Source organism: Ylistrum balloti, unplaced genomic scaffold, assembly GCF_031769215.1.
Source record: "Ylistrum balloti isolate Yb309-2 unplaced genomic scaffold, AGI_CSIRO_Ybal_v1 Utg369926, whole genome shotgun sequence".
In the NCBI taxonomy this organism is placed as follows: domain Eukaryota; kingdom Metazoa; phylum Mollusca; class Bivalvia; order Pectinida; family Pectinidae; genus Ylistrum; species Ylistrum balloti.
The window spans coordinates 940,521-960,161 of NW_026782041.1; the positions used below are offsets into that span (position 1 = coordinate 940,521).

At 33.6% G+C, this 19,641-nt stretch overlaps 1 protein-coding gene across 3 annotated transcripts; it reads right to left on the reverse strand.

Moving 5' to 3' along the window:
* Window positions 1–1,695: 1,695 nt before the first annotated feature.
* Window positions 1,696–18,364, reverse strand: LOC132546963 (short/branched chain specific acyl-CoA dehydrogenase, mitochondrial-like). 3 transcript variants are annotated; one of them, XM_060210696.1, is made up of 11 exons: window positions 18,350–18,364; window positions 9,654–9,852; window positions 9,287–9,387; window positions 8,244–8,450; window positions 7,852–8,022; window positions 7,417–7,542; window positions 6,954–7,046; window positions 6,518–6,607; window positions 5,199–5,336; window positions 3,986–4,085; window positions 1,696–3,456 (listed from the first exon to the last, which is right to left on the reverse strand). In XM_060210696.1, exons 2-11 carry the CDS (start codon window positions 9,667–9,669, stop codon window positions 3,377–3,379), a joined length of 1,122 nt encoding a protein of 373 aa, XP_060066679.1. In that variant the 5' UTR covers window positions 9,670–9,852; window positions 18,350–18,364; the 3' UTR covers window positions 1,696–3,376. The 3 variants fall into 3 exon arrangements, with proteins under 3 accessions (XP_060066679.1, XP_060066677.1, XP_060066678.1); XM_060210694.1 differs by lacking the exon at window positions 18,350–18,364 and adding an exon at window positions 10,564–10,607; XM_060210695.1 differs by lacking the exon at window positions 18,350–18,364 and adding an exon at window positions 10,287–10,343.
* Window positions 18,365–19,641: the final 1,277 nt, after the last annotated feature.

Sequence of the window (19,641 nt, forward strand, 5' to 3'; positions counted from 1 at the left end):
CAAATTAGAATTGTCATGTTTCATCTTGTTCCTGTACTTTGTGACAATGCAAGATCTGACAGTCTTCTATCAGAGGTTACCAACAGCCTGCTGGCTTCAGTTTATCAAAGATTACTCAGGGATTCCTATCAGATGTCATTGATTGTACCCCCACACATGTACAGGTTATGTACAGTCTCCAATTCATGGTAATTGACAGTTTGCTATCAGATGTCATTGATTGTACCCCCCACCCTTCATGTACAGGTTATGTACGGTCTCCAATCCATGGTAATTGACAGGCTTCTATCAGATGTCATTAATTGTTCCCCCTCACATGTACAGGTTCCTGTCACCTTATAGACTGTTGTCATTTGATAATATTTAGCTGGTGGGTGAATTCGGAGAACTCTCCCTTATACTATCCTGTGTGGTGAAAAGGACTTTGGAACAGGATAACTGGAAAATTAAGGGATCAATTTGGGTTAATTTATTTGGAAAGCTGTCCTCATCAACGTGTTTGTAAACATAAACCCACACTCACACACAGTTGTGTATGCTAAAAATAGTGGCCATAGAGCAGGCCTATATTCTGTGTTTCTCTAGCTACAGCAAGGATGTGTTGTTAGGGACTATACCAAGGGAAATTTTACCGATAACAATTGTGTGTGTGTATCTCTGAGTGCTACCATTTTTTAAATCCCCTACAGGGCAGTTTTTGTTTTTGATAGTGATTATATAAAAACTGTAAAACTTAATTGTTGGCACTCAGCTACTGGCATTACTTGCATTTATTTTTGTCTTTTTCAAAGGACAGCTTATATGAAACAGTATATGATTGATTTGCCATTGTTCCTAAAACAAAACAATCCTCTTATTAAGAAAATTTTGGCATTTAGAGAACTCTCCGATTGCACAAATGAAATCATCTGTGTATACATAAGGCTGTCAGAATCTGCTGTGAGGGTCTACACCAGGAAATTAATTAATAAATCTCCTAAGTACAGATGACTTTTTCTATACCTGGTATGTAACTATAAACCAAAAATAAACAAGTCACTGATGTGCATATATTGTCAGCTCAACTGGAGAACTATGACATTGAAATCTTAAAATGAATAATATTGTCAATCATCTGTAGTATCACATAAATGTTTTGATTGATATATATTGATGACTTGATTGACCTGTGACCTTTAACGACCTATATATTGACATTTGGTGTAATATAACCCTTGCATTGTAATAGGATGTACAAATGAAAAGTATACAATCTATTTGATAAAAACATGGTAGACTTTTTGTTTATATTTACCTTAAATATGGGTCAAACCTGAAGGTCCCTTCTGTTCAAAAAGTTAAAGCTCTTGTGATCAGTACAAACGCCCTACTGGCTAAATAACATGAATTTTGGTCAGTTGGTTGATTATGAATTTGGCCCCCTGACTTTGATTATTGATCATGTCTTTTTCAATACTAAGGCTTTAAAGGTTCACTCAAAAGCTACTTGCAAACTATTGTGATCATGATGCACCAAACTTTTACAGAGAAATCTGATAGAGAAAAGTCTGATGGATGTCACACTGCAATATAACCTTCCAGAAGGCGTTTTTAGGTCAAGTGAGCTAAAAAGATATACATTTGTAGCTATATTTATAATTAATGCTATAAGTACATGTATGCATGGCAAAGAAAAGAAGAAACAGAGACAATTAGTACAGAATTTAGTTATTGTTTATTCAGATGCGACAAACACATAAAAATGTCTTCAGGATCTTTGAGTATCATATTCATTTCCTTTGTATGCAAAAAAACAAAAAAACCAAAACCAAATCAATTGTTAATGCATCATAAAGGAGATTCTCAAATCTGTTAAAAATCTATCAGCTCTTTCACACACCCTACGTATAAAATCACATAAAGGCTATAGCTATGTATACAAGTTACAAAAGACAAGAAACAGTTTATAATGATTAATGATTGATCTTGACGGTAAAGTGCTGCACAAAAAGGTCTAGCATTGTTCTATGTTTATTTTTTGCTTAAAAGGTTTATAAATCATCCTTAATGGAAACAGAATAAAGTAAATAGAAACAAAAATTGATATTTGTTTTTCATTTCATTAATTACAGGTAACATTTTGTACATTATTATAAACCTATACAGCAAAAAGACACATATTATATTCATGTTCATATAACAATAAGTGTATTACATGTATATATATACAAATTGTAATTGAATAAGTAGATCGAAAACCAGACTCAACGTTTTTCAAACTGTTCTCATTGGCAATGTAAATGGTAAACATCGCTGAATTAAGTATCCATGATATTTTCTGTAACTAGTTTTTCATACATATACTATATACATGTTATTCTGTACAGGTTACAATACTCTTAATGACAAGATAAAAGAAGTAATAAATCATCTCAGTAATAAACAGATCATAATATGTTTACTTTCAATCCCTTAAAAATATTGCATTTAATTCCTACCAAAAAACACATTCACATAATTATGCAACACATTTTTTTTTGTAACAGGCCATAAGTAATTTTCTTAATTTCAAAGTTCAATTTTATTAATAAGAAAACAATGTTGGTTTAATTCACTTCAATATTTTCATTGGCTGTTTAATTTACTTCAATATTTTCACTAGCTGTTTAATTTACTTCAATATTTTCACTGTTTAATTCACTTCAATATTTTTTGTTTTGTTTAATTCACTTCCATATTGTCACTGTTATCAGTGAACTCCCGACATTATTGAAGTATTTTGTCACATACGTTTTGAGTCTAGTGATAAACTGAGGTTTACTTGGAAATAAATCTCCTGACATACAGCACTGGAAAAGGAAATAAAAACATATTACTTGTGGCATTTAACAATTAGCCCGGAATATGATCTCCAAACAGTAAAAGCTGATGTTTGCAGTCTATAGTACAACATCTCACTGGTCTTTTGTTACAACAGTGGTACAAAAATATCATGAAACTGCAAAGGAAAGAAACATGCAGAGGGACATCTTAATAGATGATGATCACACCCAGACCAGAAAAGTCAGTGGTTTCAGACTCTCTGTTCAAGGGAACTCAAGAAAAATCATGAGTGGTCTCCATTCAACAGTTCATTGAATTGCTCACAAGTGTTTGTTCTTAAGACCAAAACAAAAATTCAATCCCTGTTGCAAACAAATCAGAGTGACATTGATAGGGAAATTGTACCATGTTTACTGAAGTGATTTATACCTGACAACTGGATCTAAAGTCTTATTAAATACCACACAAATATCACGTTTCTTTATCAGAAAACACTTCAGCTACCAAACAATCTCCATATTTCCACCAAAAACATAAAATACTTGATTGAAATGATCAAGGTGACATACTGGTACTATGATTTGATGCCCTCTGATTCTATACACTTGGCAATAGTGTTTAACTGAATGTTGGATGTACCTTCGTAAATAGCACCTACAATAAAGAACAGGAAAAATACTGTTTTGAAACTTGGCAGTATATCATATCATGTAAAAGAGGAATGGTAAATAAGTATGTGTACGAAAGTGAATACCTACTTAAGTTTTTTGTTATAAAACAGTGCAACTGTAAGCTATATAAATAGTCTCCTATAAAATAAGGTGAAGTAATATATACTCGACAGGGTGTAGGTCTATAAGACGGCCATACGGCCTGAAGATGTTGGCAAAACACATTTGCCATTTTGACTAGCATTCAATTATATCTACATGTATATATTTATATATCGTCTTTTTTTCAGGATACATATTTCTCTTGGAATTCTTCAAAACTGATTTATAAATATGCTTTATTCATCATCTATGACTGAAGCATATCTTAAAGTGACAAATCAAATGCATTTCATCTAATTAATCAGAGATCCAGTGATGAGATTTCTCATTGGCTATGGAATAAAAAAAAAGAGAGATGAAACCAACTTGGTATTTTGAGCTAACCCATTGTATGTATAAAGGGATCTCACCTATTTTACAGTCTCTGTAGTACTTCTCTACTGGGTAGTCCTTGGTGAAACCAACACCTCCCATCCACTCCACACACTTGTTGGTTGTCAATGCTGCAACCTGTTTGTTTTAAAGATATATAAGTCCCCACAGCTATTGTCAAAAGAACAACATTAAAACATACCTTGATGATGACACTAGAATGAGGATGCTAAAATATTTGATTTGGAGTAAATGTATTATTAAAAAAATTTATTTGAATTTGTCTTTCAGCTGCTGTGGTTCTATTGCTTTGTTTCACTGTCAGATGATATACTGTGGATTCATTTTATTTCGTGGGGGTCCAATTTTCGTTGTTTTCGTGGATGAGCAAATCCACGAATTTAAAAACACAACGAAATATGAACTACTTACTAAAGTAATTTTGGAATTTGACCAAGTAATCTTTGCCGACACCGGAAACGTCCACCGGTAATGACAGAAGCCCCGTAATTAGTCGGGAGTCGGGTAGTCTGAGGCTCGACATGGATACGCTAAATTGGTGTCAACGATATATAATTATATATTATTAAACATAACAAAGGGTAAGTACCCATTGTGATGCTAAGTATGATGGGATCGCAGTCGTTAGCGACACTGTAGACACTAGGCTTGATCGGACCATACTGTCGGTTGAAGATTGGATCCGTATTTCTATCCGACTACAGGTTCACAATAATTATTAATAATGCAGGTCTTGTTTACACACCTGTTTACACACATGGTCCAATCGATACGCGTGGTGTTTTCATATGACTGCGGTACACCGACTGATCAGCACACAATGTTTATCCACTGAAAACAATTGTTTCTGATAATTACCGATTGATTACACGCCAGGATATATACTGATTTGTGGTTTGATATTAATGCGAGACTGTTGTAAACAGCGTTATAAAAACACAGGACGCCATCTTGAAAAAAAACGTTCTTTTATTCTTGTCTTAGCCTTAATACAAACAGAAAAAATTTCGACTGGAAGCAAAAAGAGAAAATTCTAACGTTTTTATTTTTTTCCCAGAGAATAAAAAATCCACGAATTTATGAGTCCACGAAACTGTCTAATTTGTAGAAACAACGAAAATTGAACCCAACGAAAATAAATGAATCCACAGTAGTGATAAACTTGGACTCTGGATGGAAGATGAGAAAATGGCTGGAAGAAAATGCCTCATAACTGGATTAAGTACATACCTCAGATGCATAGTATTTGGCCATACATGCCTCCTTAATAAATGGCTCCCCAGCCTCCTTCTTTCGGGCAGCATTGTAAATGAGCAGGCGACAAGCCTCAATCTGAGTGGCCACATGAGCTATTTGATGTTGCATGGCCTATTTTGAGCAAAAAAAAACAATTTTTGTTATCAAACTGTTTCGATTGGAACTGGATCCCCTCTCCACGAAATGCTGTGTAATGAGGACCTATGAATTCTTTCAGGAAAATTTAATACTGCAGACATTTGTCTCACATTAAAAATGCCTGGAAAATATAGTTACCAATATAGATGACAAAATCATGGATGACTTTTCTGTTTCTGTGTAAAATTATTATTTCCCCTGTCCAGTGTAACTCCCACAATTTTAATATGAATTGGGATGGAGATGTCGCAACCAGTATGGTTTATACCCAACTGTAACTATTCATTATTTTCCCTCACATTTTTATCAAAATAAGTGATTCCAACGGCTATATGTTAGTCTACGTGGCACATGTATTTGACTATGATGTAGTCAGACAGAATTTATTGTAAGTGTGACAAGGAAATTCAACACAAGGTAAAATATGGGATAAGTCACTTGAACACTTATGTGTGGAATTACACAACCTTGTATGTCTTTCCTTCATAATTCTATTTTTGCTCATTTTTCTCCTAAACAGATAAAGATAAAGAACTGTAATTTGTTATGTGGTTGTGTTAAAATAATATAGCAGGTCATTGGCCCTAGAGTCTTGGTCATTTAAATTTAAGAACTAAAATTTTCACAAAATGGTAACAACACTCTGTAGCACCACCTAACTACAGTGGAAGTTAAAAAACAAACTCTGTAGACAGAACTTCAATCCTATGTCAGATTTCTTACCATACATTCTGTAGGCAGAACTTCAATCCTATGTCAGATTTCTTACCATACATTCTGTAGGCAGAACTTCAATCCTATTTCAGATACCTTACCATACATTCTGTAGGCAGAACTTCAATCCTATTTCAGATTTCTTACCATACATCTGTAGGCAGAACTTCAATCCTATTTCAGATACCTTACCATACATTTTGTACGCAGAACTTCAAATCTATTTCAGATACCTTACCATAGATTCAGTAGACAGAACTTCACAAATTTACTTAAGACATGAGAAAATCTCTTTACAAGTTAACAACACTGAAATGTTCCCAAATTCTCCTGTGCCACTTAGTTTCATCCCAACAGTTCAATTAGGTCATGACTTAAGTACCTTGCATGTCTAAACTGCAATAATCATTTAAAAATCTGTTGATTTCAGAAAAATATACCTGAAAATCCCAGATACGTTTGCCAAACTGTTTTCTCTCCTGTGTGTACGGCACAGTGGCATTGAAACAGCCTTCTGCTAATCCTAACATCTGCAAGTATTAAGTAAAATCAAAATCAGACATTTTATAACTTTAGTTTTTGTTCTGTCAGAGATAACAAATTAGCATGATTGGCTGAAATGTTCAATAACAGTATATTTAGACAAATGTTGCATTTCAGTTATTCCTGAAAGCTCTTGCCAGGATTCTACAGGATTCCGTTGGCCATCTTCATATCTATCTCCAATACAAACTTAGAGTTGTGAAGATGTTGATGCTGTAACCAAACAAACATTTGAATAACTTACACAATGTCCCTCAAACACATGTAAGTAACATATCAATGTACAAATGATGATACTATACTGGTGAATATACCAAGTAAAGTAGGACAAACCTGTGACCCGATTCCTATCCGTCCTTCATTGAGGATCTCTATAGCATATCTATAACCATATCCCACTTCTCCCAACACACTTGTGGCAGGAACCTGAAAATGTAAGGCAGAGGATATTAGATAATGAAACAAAATTTCTATTAGGATGACAAAAAATTCAAGTAAGTATATCTTTCCTCTGACCACTTTGACTTCATGATATCTAACCAGATATGACATAAAATAAGAATATTTTTCAGAGTGGTATGGTATTTAATTTAGATTTGAACAATAAAACCTTCCACAGTTGTAGATAGATGACTGTTGAGTCAGGAACAAAGAATACATTTACCAGGGTACCTTCATATTTGGTGCTTTTGTTACTGCTTCTGTCAAAATGCTATTTTAGAGAGCTGCCTTAAGATTTAGCATAGCCTTATATATTTAGTAAGTACACAGGTGAAAGATTCTGCATAATGGTTACCTTGACATTATCAAAATGTACAGGACATGTACTAGAGGCTCGGATTCCAAGTTTGTCTTCTTTCTTCCCAATACTAAGTCCATGTGAGTCTCGGTCAACAAGAAATGTTGTGATTCCTTTGTAGCCCTGAAACATTCTCCTATCACTAAAATAGGATTTACTGGTATAGTCCTGAGCTATCTACTTATCCTGAACCAATATTTATAGCTGTGAAACATTTGACTGACTACTAAATCAAACTTTATTATAGTCCTGAAACATCTATAACAATCAAAGCAATTTGTGTTTTAGTCTAACACAGCTGCTTATTACTGTAGCAATGTATACAGCCCTGAAACATCTACTGATAATTAAAACCATGGTACTCCTGAAACAACTACATACAATTGGTATAAAATACTGTTTCCTCTGTACCACCTGGTAAAGTACACTTACAGCTGTAGGGTTTGCATTTGCCATGACTAAAAATACACCAGCATCTTCAGCATTAGTGATCCAAATTTTGGTTCCATTCAGAAGATAGCAGTCACCTTGTTTGACCGCTGACATCTTCAAGGCAAAAGCATCTGATCCAGATTCTGTCTCAGACAAGCAGAAACTTCCAATCTGCAAAATTTTTTATTTACATGAAATAACTTAACAATTACTGTCCATAAAAGGAGGGAGCAAGTCATTTCCTTTTCTAGAATCTATACCTCAAGCTTTTAAATCAATGAACAAACTAAATTTTTTTTTTCTGAAACTATGCTAACATCTTGTTAGATAAGTAGTTTGCATGTGTCAATATGAACAGTATGAAGTGAGAATATCATATGTGAAACACTTACCATATCTGTGGCAAGACGAGGAAGATATTTGTCCTTCTGCTCTTTGGTTCCAAGCTTTAGGAGGAGGGAATTGATGAGTGTATTATGTACATCACACATAACACTAACTGATGGATCCACTTTTGCCAGCTCCTCTATCACCAGATTAGCCATGAAGAAAGAACCATTGGTACCGCCATACTCTGCTGGAATCTCTACACCCATCAACTGACCAATGAGAATATAACTTATCAGTAATTCAGGTGACCAATGAGAATATAACTTATCAGTAATTCAGCTGACCAATGAGAATATAACTTATCAGTAATGAAACAAAGAAGGTACATGTATCACTGATCACATGTGATGATAAGTCATTAAGACTTTTCATCTCTAAGAAACCAGCATTCACGTGCATTAATGATTATCACCAGGAATGGATCAAAACATTTTAACAATGTTGATCATTAAGAATGATTTATCGTCACTTAGTAACCAAAATCATAAATCATCAGTGGCCTATTGTTAGAATTTATCATCAATTTGTTACTAATCATTTATACAGAGTGACCAATCAAAAGGATCTACAGACTTAAGCAATTTTATTGACTGCATTAATTACAATAATTTATTTATCCAGCAATAAGCCCATATTTGGTAATATCTTCATCCAATATATTGTGACTCGATAGAATTAGCAACAAAATGTTCTTCCATAATTATAGCTTTAATTATTAGCTTGACAATGTTGTTAAGTGTTTAAAGTAATCTTAAACCTTGTATCATAACAATGTGAATTTTGCACTGTTTGTTTCGTTCAGCCGATCTGAAGTCAAAATAACTTGTATTGAACATGGCACAAAATTTAAAATACACATAGTTTAAAGTTAAGAATAGTGTCCTATTTGTGCACGTTAATAACAACAAGTTCATGAATTCAAAATAACAACAAACTTTTCTAACAAAGTAACACAAGTACATTGTATTACATACAAGTCCCAACACCTCGAAAACTTTCAAGATGTTAGAATTATTGTGCATATATGTAATAGAACTGTGATTACCCCGTTTTGGAACAAGGTCTCTATAACAGATTTGTCCATCCGACTCTCAGCGTCCATTTTTCTTACCAGCGGTTGGATAACCTCTTTTGCCACTTTGGCCACTAAAAGATAAAACTATGATGATGTAGCAATATCCTCTTATTCATCTCTAACTTTCCACTTATATAACTATAGAACAGACTATTTTTGCTCTTAAAGGAAATGATGGCGGTTATCTCTGAGTATTTTCCTTAATTTGGCAAAACTGTTGATCATTCTCTTATGACAATTATCAAATACTGATGAAAAGCAACAGAAGACAAAGGATTGCTTAGATGAAAAGTGACCTGCATCAAATAGAATTGTTGCAATATCTTGATGTACTTGCCTGATTCTTTCATCATGGTTTCCTCTGAGGATAACAGATCTAATGGTGGACGGATTTCCCCAAAATCATGGCCACGTTCTGATGTTAATGATATACATGTAGTGTTGAAGTTTTGAACTCGCTGACATCTTCTCACTCTTGAAGCAGACAGAAGTTGTGGTGCTCTCCTGAGCGTTTGACAAAGACTCCTCCCGAAGGTCTGCACATGTACAATTACAATATTGATTTATTTCAATTTCTTCAACTGTCAAGTACACTCTACATACCAGTATACAGTATTGGATGTTATTGTGAACACTACTACCTCTACAACAGCTCTATAAGATTTACTAGTTAATGTAAGGTTATTTTTTTAACAAGTGACAAGAGTGAAAACTGTCTTGCATGACACTAATATGAGTGGAGGCCAAAAAGGTAAAAGCTGTAACAACAAAGTTAAGATAAGGTTACATGTATATATATATGGTTTATGATAATGAAATAAACAGTGATTAAAAAAATGAACATGTTATCTTACTAGAAACATGGGAACAAATATTGATATCAACCGAAATAAACATGTGCTCATGATAACTGCATTTTCAACTACCGCATAAAGTTTTCTTACGGTTTAACAATCGTATCGTAATTTACCCTATATGCCATAAACTAATTGTCTTTACAGATGTAACTATAATTATACAATACTAGAAGTCCCTTGTACTGTTACGAAATACGTGAATGTCATAAACTCCAGTAAATGGTCATCAATCTTGTTCGTAAATAAGAAATTGGTATATTGTCAGTACAAGCGATACTAGGTAAATGAATCGTGATGACATATAATGATAGGCTTTCACAATAATTGAAGACGAAAAGAATCTTAAAGAAGCAAAAGAAGAACCTCAAATGTTGTTTACAATTTACGTACAAAAGTCGCCGACATCTTGGTTCGTTTTTAAGCTTTTTCATTCCGGTTCCGGTCACGTGATCCGGATAAACGATGGGTTTTTAGCTGCATTATTATGATATACGTTACTTGTATTGGAGTTAAATAATGTTTCGTGATAAATTTAACAAGTTTTGTGACATTTTATGTAATGCACGATGTTAATATGATGTATATGAGTCAAGTTATGTATTTATATAGTGATGACAATACTTGATTTCTGTGACAGAGGATCATATTTGTTGCTTGAAGCTGTTGGTTTTTGTGCCACGTAAATTACGTGTCACAGTTCAACAATGTGTAATAAACAATTTTCTCTCTAATATACTTCGACTGATGAAATATTTGTTGTAATCATTATCATAGTTAATGTGCAATGGAGGATATTTATTTATATAGCGATGACAATACTTGATTTCTGCGATAGAGGATCGTTTTTGAAGCTGTAGGTTTTGTGCCACGTAAATTACGTGTCACAGTTCAACAATGTATAATGGAGAATTTTCTCTCTAATATATAGTTGGACTGATGGAATATTTGTTGTAATCATTTTCATAGTAAATATGTTCAATGGAGGATATTACTGGATTAATTTTTGTCGTGTAACTTTGACTGAATTTTTGTACAAAATTTCCCCTCTGACACGGTTCAAACTTGCTTGACTGTGACACGTAAAATCTGTCTTTTTACATCTACAGTATATATGTAGCAATAGCAGCTAATGAATAGCTTATTACTTGTTTCAAAAACATGGATGTAGATTCTACTTATATTAATTTTGAATTGAATTTTAAAATTTCTTTTCCTTTTCGTCATATAATTGTGTCACATAAAGTGGGATTTTTAGGCATAATCCCTAAGTAAAGAGTGATATGAACACCAGACAGGACAGTTTCCTCCAGCTAAAAATCAAGGAAAAAATGTAGAACTCTTAGCCATTAATGTAAATGTTTCCAGACTCAACGACGCGGACGTGGTTCTACCCTGAGTCCAATATTTAAATTTTAAACTAAAATTTGAATGAAATTTAATAATTTACTGATAATCAGAATGCTAGATATCTAATTGTTTTTGCTAAAATTTCATGCATTTTATTTTTTTTTTTTTTTAAGAATTTCATTTGTGACAAAAAAAAATTGAATTTATAATTTGAATTATTTAATTTATTATCTTAAAAAAGTAATTTTGTAACTGGATTTAATGTTATTTATTGATTTCATTATATTTTTATTAAAATTTTATACTGGTCTTCTATCTGCTTCACAGAACTCACTACAGTAAAATGGAGCATCAGGATTGTTGAATTTTTTCACAGATTTACGATTAATGCATTTAGTATCGTACCACTCATTGCAAATTGTACATTCTATCATATTGTCTACATCTTCATCATATGGTTGTCTACAGTTACAATAAATTTGAATTTTAAATTTTCCATATTTTGAATTTCTTGTTGATTTTGACTTTGGCGTATTTGGAAACATTGTGAAAGCTCCTGATTCTAAACAGTTTACAAGATGAGAACGCATTTTGTTTTGATCAAATATTATATTTTTAGGATCTTCTCCAAAACAGATTGCTGCAGAAAATGCTATTGCAAATAATCCACAGTCTACACCTCCACATTGTTGTTGAACAGGAACATGATTAACAGATATTTGGGAATTTTCTGATTTTAGAATGGTGCATATTTGTTTTTGAACTTCCATTGAAACTTTCTTATTAAGACTGTCATACAAATTTACCTCATCTTTATTACAATTAACGGTAGATACTGTAATCCAATGACCAGCACTTTTATTACCTTTAAACATAATTTGTACCATAGGATCCGTTACATTTTTTAAATTGTCCAGATGCTGAGAAAATATAGTTGGTTGCAAACCTTTCATATTAAATTGTTCTGACATTAAGTTTTGAGCTGCTAATATCACTGTATCATCCAACATTTGTTCTCTTTCAATCATTGATTTTTTTCTTCTGATGAATTTCCATTATTTTGAGAATGCTTAACTTTTTTTGGATTAATATTTTCTGATTTAATTTCTTTTCTTTTATTTCTTTTTGAGAAATGATAGAATGGTTTATTACTTCCCTTTGGCCTACCTCTACGCTGTTTTACAACATTTATTTTCATTATGTTTCTTACTTCATTATCCACTTTACTTTCAATGCAATTATCTTTTTCTATTAAAGGAGTATCTGGTTGTGATTCTGATTCTTTAGAGTGTTCAATTATTTCTGTAATTTCAGTACAAGTTTTTTTATTACTTTCCCAGGATTCTTTTAAAGATTTTAAATGTTCTATTTTTTCAATGAATTCTTCCTGTCCACAAGTAGCTAAAAATGATGCCATATCTTTCAAAATTTCCATTGCTTTGTTGTATTTTTCTCTTTCTGTTAATGGTTCTACTTTTTTGGTACTTTCAGTTTCCCTTTTAACTAGCACAATGTTTTGTAATGGTGATTCCTCCTGCTCTTGTTCAAAATCAAACTTATTATTGAGTTGCCACTTGGATGGTATAAGGGATTGTATAAATAACTCCTACCACCACTCTGAGACACAACACTAACATCCTCCTCCCTATCCAAATACTGCGAAAAATACTTAGCCTGAGAATGACCAGCAATCAACACAGACATGATGAAATGAGAAACTAGACAAATACAATGATAATACAAAGACAATAATATGACAATTAAAATGCAATAAAGTCACTGAAAAAAAATGCAATGTTAAATTATCACAAAATATATACATCACTATATATATACACACAATATATATCTGAAAAAAGAATGAACATAATAATTAAGCACTATAATAAATAAGTACTAAATATATACCACTTGCTTGTCTTTTGAGTATCTGTAGCAATATGAAGACTGACTGTAAAATACTGGTATTTATACACAGAAATTCAACTGTAATGTTGTTATATGCAAAGCGAGTAATAATTCACTCATTTAATCTTTATTTCATATAAAAGCAGAATAAACATATTAATTAACAGTGAAACAAAAGAAATCAGTGTTATTCATACATCATTACCAGGCCTAGGCTATATAATACACCAAGCTAACCACTGTCTGTATACAGTGGGCTGCTGGTTAACACCTGTTCAGACTACATGTCTTAGGAACGGTGTTCATTCACCCCAAGCTCACTTACAAAGATATACGATTGTCATAATTTCAGTGTTTATACCATAAAAATTCATGTAATTATTTTGTGCAGATAAGAATTAGTAACCGTTAGAGTGATAAAAATAGAAGTAGATTTCTCAGAATATGTTAGACTAGTAAGTGAGCAAATCAGCTGTTATGGCTTCCTATCAAGCTTTGACACGTAAATTGAGCACTTGTTCTAATGTTATGAACGCAAAGAACTATAAACAGAATGGTCAAGTTTTGTGTTATATAATAGTAAAATTACATCAAATTCACCACTTTGATTGCAGAATTTCGATTTTATTAATAAAAGTGGCGTACGAAACTAAACCAAGACCACTCTACTTGGATGTAACAAAGCTGGTTAATTTTCACTAGTGTTAGTGAAGGCTGTTACATTAGTAAAACGTGCAAGTATTATTGTCCTCATCTTATAGGAAAACATAATGTCTGAAACAACTGGTCTGTGTTATATTTGATAGTTATATAATTGTGTAGTTCTAGTGTATCTTGAACTGTTAGATATTGTACTTAATATTTTGCATTGTTACTTTTGTATGCTATGCAAGCGTAGGATTTTGTAACATGATTAAACAGCTTACGGTGCTGTGGTTACGTTGATTGTCATGGACGCCGCCATCTTGCTTATATAGACGATCTTCCAGACGCTAGTCTAAGTCATTACGTAAGTTTACATGTTTACTTGTTAGAATTAATATGAAAAGAACAAATGTACAGATGCAGTAGAATATAGTAAGTCTGATTGCATTATGATTTTATGTACTTACAGTTTAATTCAGCTGTAAAAGGTATAGGTAGTCGCACCAGTCAAACTTGCCCCACTGTCAACTATCGGTGAAGGCTGCTTGACGGTTGAGTGCGTACAGTACGGATATCGTATTAGTTGGAACCAAACCCGGAATGTTACTATTTCAATTCGGTTCCGGATCGGTTAGAGATTGTTATATTGGTAATGTTTACTAAATTTATGTTAAATTAGATAGATATCCAGCTTATAAAGGAACTAGTTCTTTGTTGGCATTGCATTGGCAACTCGCGGAATTGCACGTGACGTCACGAAAGTGAGTAGTCTAAATTGGCAACTTCCTGGTGCCAATTTGGCAGTTTGGCATCATCTGGCTGCCAAATTGGCATCCCTGAGGGTTATAAATAGGGGTCGCGCGTAGGACTAGTCAGTAGCCTCCTGACTGGCACCGGGTTCTGCACCCTGATTCATAGCTTGACGGGAACATTCATTTGGCGTCAACGTTCTTACCTCTTATAACAGGTACTAAGGGTTTATTCTAGTGGATTAAGTTCGGCCAGGTGTTATCACCGGCATTATTTCTATTTGATATTGTGATTTCCTACCAATATCTGGCATTAGACTTGAAGTGTATAGTTATTATGTAGAGTAAGAAGTTTAGGCCATTTTTAGTGATATATACAATATTTAGTAGGCCTAAAGCCAAGTGTTATCACTTGCACTGAGACGGAAGTTAAAGGGACAGTTGCATTTCTCAAATATATGTAAAGAGGCTTGCCCACTTTCCATAGGCATTTGGGTTATTGTTTACTTCTTTATTTGTCTATTCGCTGTTATTTATGATAATCGTTACATTAATTGTTAAGGTAGTGCTCCGAATTCCATAGTTGTCCTTTGTTTATTGTTACTGGATCAATTAGTACTCGTATGAATGAAAGTAAGAGAGGTAGTTTGTGAGTTGATTGAATTTGTATTGTACCCGTGAATATTTAATAGAACATTTATACTTGGAAATAGCGCCTTTGTCATTCATTTCTGGTTTTCCCAGTAAGACTGAACTTACTTTGACATGGGTTTTGACGATTGACGCCCGGATTGAGCTTATATTATCAATTTTATATAGTCTGTGACTACCATTCGCCATACCATATCAGAACATAGTAGTCGTTCGCCAAGAGTTACGTCCCCTTCACATCTCCGTCGTAACAGGCTTCCCATTAGAAAGATACGACATTTGGCATGTTTTTATTAAAGTTAAGGTACAAATGGTTGTTGCTACATCTATTACATTTCGTGACAACGACACAAGGATGTTTTATGCATGCTCCAGTATTTATAATGAAAAGCAATCAAAGGAAACATCCGTAAAATTACTTGAGTTCATCTTGCAGCTTGCTGCTATTACAACGTGAAACACCATGGCGGACGAACGGGTTTCCCCAAGTTCAATATAGGTTGCAATAAATATTTATCCAATAAGCTATTACGCTCGATATGACGCATTAGGGATTTAATCCCATCTGTCAAATGAAATTGGTCAACAGAAAATCTATTTTAAGCCCGTAATTACCGGCATGACGATGCAGTGTTGATGCAAATAGACACCTTCAGAAATAGTTCCGGGCCAAGGAAAAACGGACCAATGACAACAAAATTGAAACAGTAACTTTATTAACAACAATAAATTGACATTCCTTGTCAAATAAAGCATATATCAAAACTAGATATACATATATCCATTATCAAAAGCCATCACTCCACAACTATTTTTTTATTCAAAACGAAGTCAGAAACACTTGCATATTTATATGTAGCCACAATGGCTTGTCTAGATAATTAAGATAATAAAAATAATTTCGAAAAGTCCCTGTGATTTTGCTACTTCTGGTTATTAATTTTGTAAAATTTGATGTACAAAATATTGCCCCATTAGGATATTTTTTAACGACGCCATCAAAAGACCATGGCTGCAATAGTAATAATGGTATTGACTTATCTGCAAATAAATTGGCAACCATACAACTTAATGCTAGAATCACTGTAATTCCTCCACCAGTATGAGTGATTTACATTATTCTGATAGTGTAACAAACAAGCTCTGTCCCGTCAGTTTATCCAAATAGGGATCTATGAAGGTATAATGGAATGCTGACAATATTCATATATTGAACAATCATTTTAATTTGTCACACGAAAAAAAAAAAAAAACAAGAGCCTGTTTCAGGTCACGAAATACGCCTGTGATTTTGTCTGACTATCACCTACACTATTTATGCTGTATATAATATATTGCATTTGTTTCAATGGTAATTGCGTAATACTTTGCAAAGTTATTGCACCGACATTGAAAAGGTTACAGACATTAATGGGCCGTAACTCTAAAAGTTGTGGATCAAAAATCATGGAAATCAAACTCAATCTAGCTTTGATTGTACTTAAGCTTGCAATGAAAGTTAAAAGAAATCTGTTAAGGCTTAATAAATTCCAAAATCGCTGGGATATTGAAATGTTTACGAACAGAGGGACATACGGACGGAAGATGGACGGATGGAAGACGAGAATACCATAATATGTCCTGTCATTTGACGGATGTATAAAATACATAAATATCAAACAAAAAAAAGAAGTAAATAAATGTAAAGATCATAAATCTAAAATAATAAGCAAAATCACTTGAGGTACGCATATTGTGCATAAAAATACATTGAAAAATTAATTTAAGATTAGAAACAAGAGGCCCATGGGCCTTATCGGTCACCTTAGAATCAATCACTTCACAAGCAATGGTAAGAACTGACAGTATTTCTGATATTGATTTACATTTATTATTAACAGCTAATAGTTGTCTGCTGTTTAAAGAATTATAAAAAAAATCATCACATGTTTTGTTTTTTATTTGTCTATTTCATTATATCTAGGAACATTTATCTTATAGTGATATAGTGACAGCTGTCAGTTGCTCACTTATTATGAGTCCATACTAGTTTATGGAGAAATTACTGAAATTAGCATGTCTATGTGTGCTTGATGATGAAGATAATGATGTTGACTGTGTCTAAGAATCTGCAGCATCCTTATGCATGGAAGTTAAAGTGTGTGAAGAAGCTGATAATGAGGATGTGTGATGCTGCTGTGTGATGCTGCTGATGTTGGTATATATGATGATGTTGAGGTGTGACGATGCTGATTTGGTATGTGATAATGCGGATGTGTAATGCTGCTGAAGTGTGATGATGCTAATGTTGATAGGTGACCATAATGATGCTGATGGTATGTGATGATGCTAATGTGTGACGAGGATGATGATTGTATATGATGACGTTGATGTCAGATGCTGATGTTGTTTGTATATGAAACAATGCTGGAGTGCTAGTATGGCTGCAAGTTATAAATATATGTTTAGAGTGATTGTGTTACATAGTGTCTATGATAGTTAAGATATAGTGTGCAACTCAAAATGCTGTGTGTTTAGTGGTGAAAATGATGCATGACTATACTCTGTAAGTGTGTGACGATGGGAGTTATAGACTGATAGTATATATGAATCTATTTATTCCTCATGTGTTTTTCGATAAATAAAAAATAAACAAATATATATAAATAAATAAAAATAAAATTGATATTATTCCTGTTAATAATTAACATTTAAAATTACTTTTGCTAAATGATTCTCTTGGCATGTTTAAATGGGTTAAAATTTCCCTTGCACCGGTTGCAGTGCGCTTCCATAAAATTCTACAACGATACTACGCGATCTCTAAAAACTACAGCTCAAGCACCATTTCATCAATTAAATAATATTAATATAATACAAAAAGAACTATTACTTACGCATAAGAACTCACCACAGTTCCCCTGTAAGCAATTTCTTTCCGTGAGGTGCGCGTAATACCCGCCATGCTTACATAAAAATAAAATCAAGTAGGAAAGCTCCGTGCGGGGAGGTAACTCTGCACGAACGTCAAAAATATTCTGATATGAAGCGAAGTGAACCCAAAAGAGAGGCACGGAGGAAACGTTACAATATTGTAAACAACAAGAAAAGTGTCACGCTGAAAGAGTGTAACTTTCGGCGTTTATATGGGCATATTAAATTACATTTGATCACAGTTTTCGACCAAAATATTTGAACCATTACTTAAATGAATAAGTATATGCAATATTATTGATAAATAATACATATTAACGAAAATCAAATACGTGGCACAAAAGGAGTGGTTATTGACACATACGTGGCAATAACCACTCCGGACGCGAAAATGCTGGAATGTGAACGATGTACCTCACATTTCTGCACGAGGTGCCTGGGAAAATCTGACGATGAATACAGGTTTCTACAGAAATCAGATTCAATGTGGTTCTGTGTTGCTTGCAAGGAAGTTGTACAGAAAAACATTATTACTGATTTAAAAATTGAGGAGTGATGTCAGGATATTATGAAGGAGTACGAGGGAAGAATATCGACTCTGGAGGACTCGATTACGAAAAAATGTGATGAGGAGACAGTTAGAAGAATAATCAGGGAATCTAGAGAAGCTAAACCAAGCTTGAACCCACAAGAGTGGCCAAAGCCACAGTCAAATATGACACTGAAGGCTGCACAAACGGAACCAGATATTACTAACATCATGTCTGAAATTAACGAACGGAAATCAAGGGAGCGAAACCTAGTAATCTTTGGCGTACCCGAGTGCGATGATAGAGACAAGAATGCTAGAGATAAGCATGATAAAGAATTCACCAACAAGATACTCCAGAAATGTGGAGTCAACACAAGTGAAACAGTAGTACTTAAGTCTGTGAGAATAGGGAACTACCAAAAAGACAAGTCAGCTGACAAGGAGCGAAAAGATAGGCCACTGCTAGTATCACTTGGGAGTCTGGAAATAAAAAGAACTCTGTTCAAAAATATTAAGAATTCACGCGAGGAAAATGTATTTAAAAGCGTAAGAATCAGTAACGACTTAACAAAGGCTGAAAGGGAACACGAAAAGGAATTATGGAGAGTAACCAAAGAAAAAAGAGAGCAGAAATCATCGGGGGAATTCACTTTCAAAGTCCGCGGCCCACTTTGGGCCAGGAAAATAATCAGAATTCGAACCACAACCGTATAATCAAGAAAC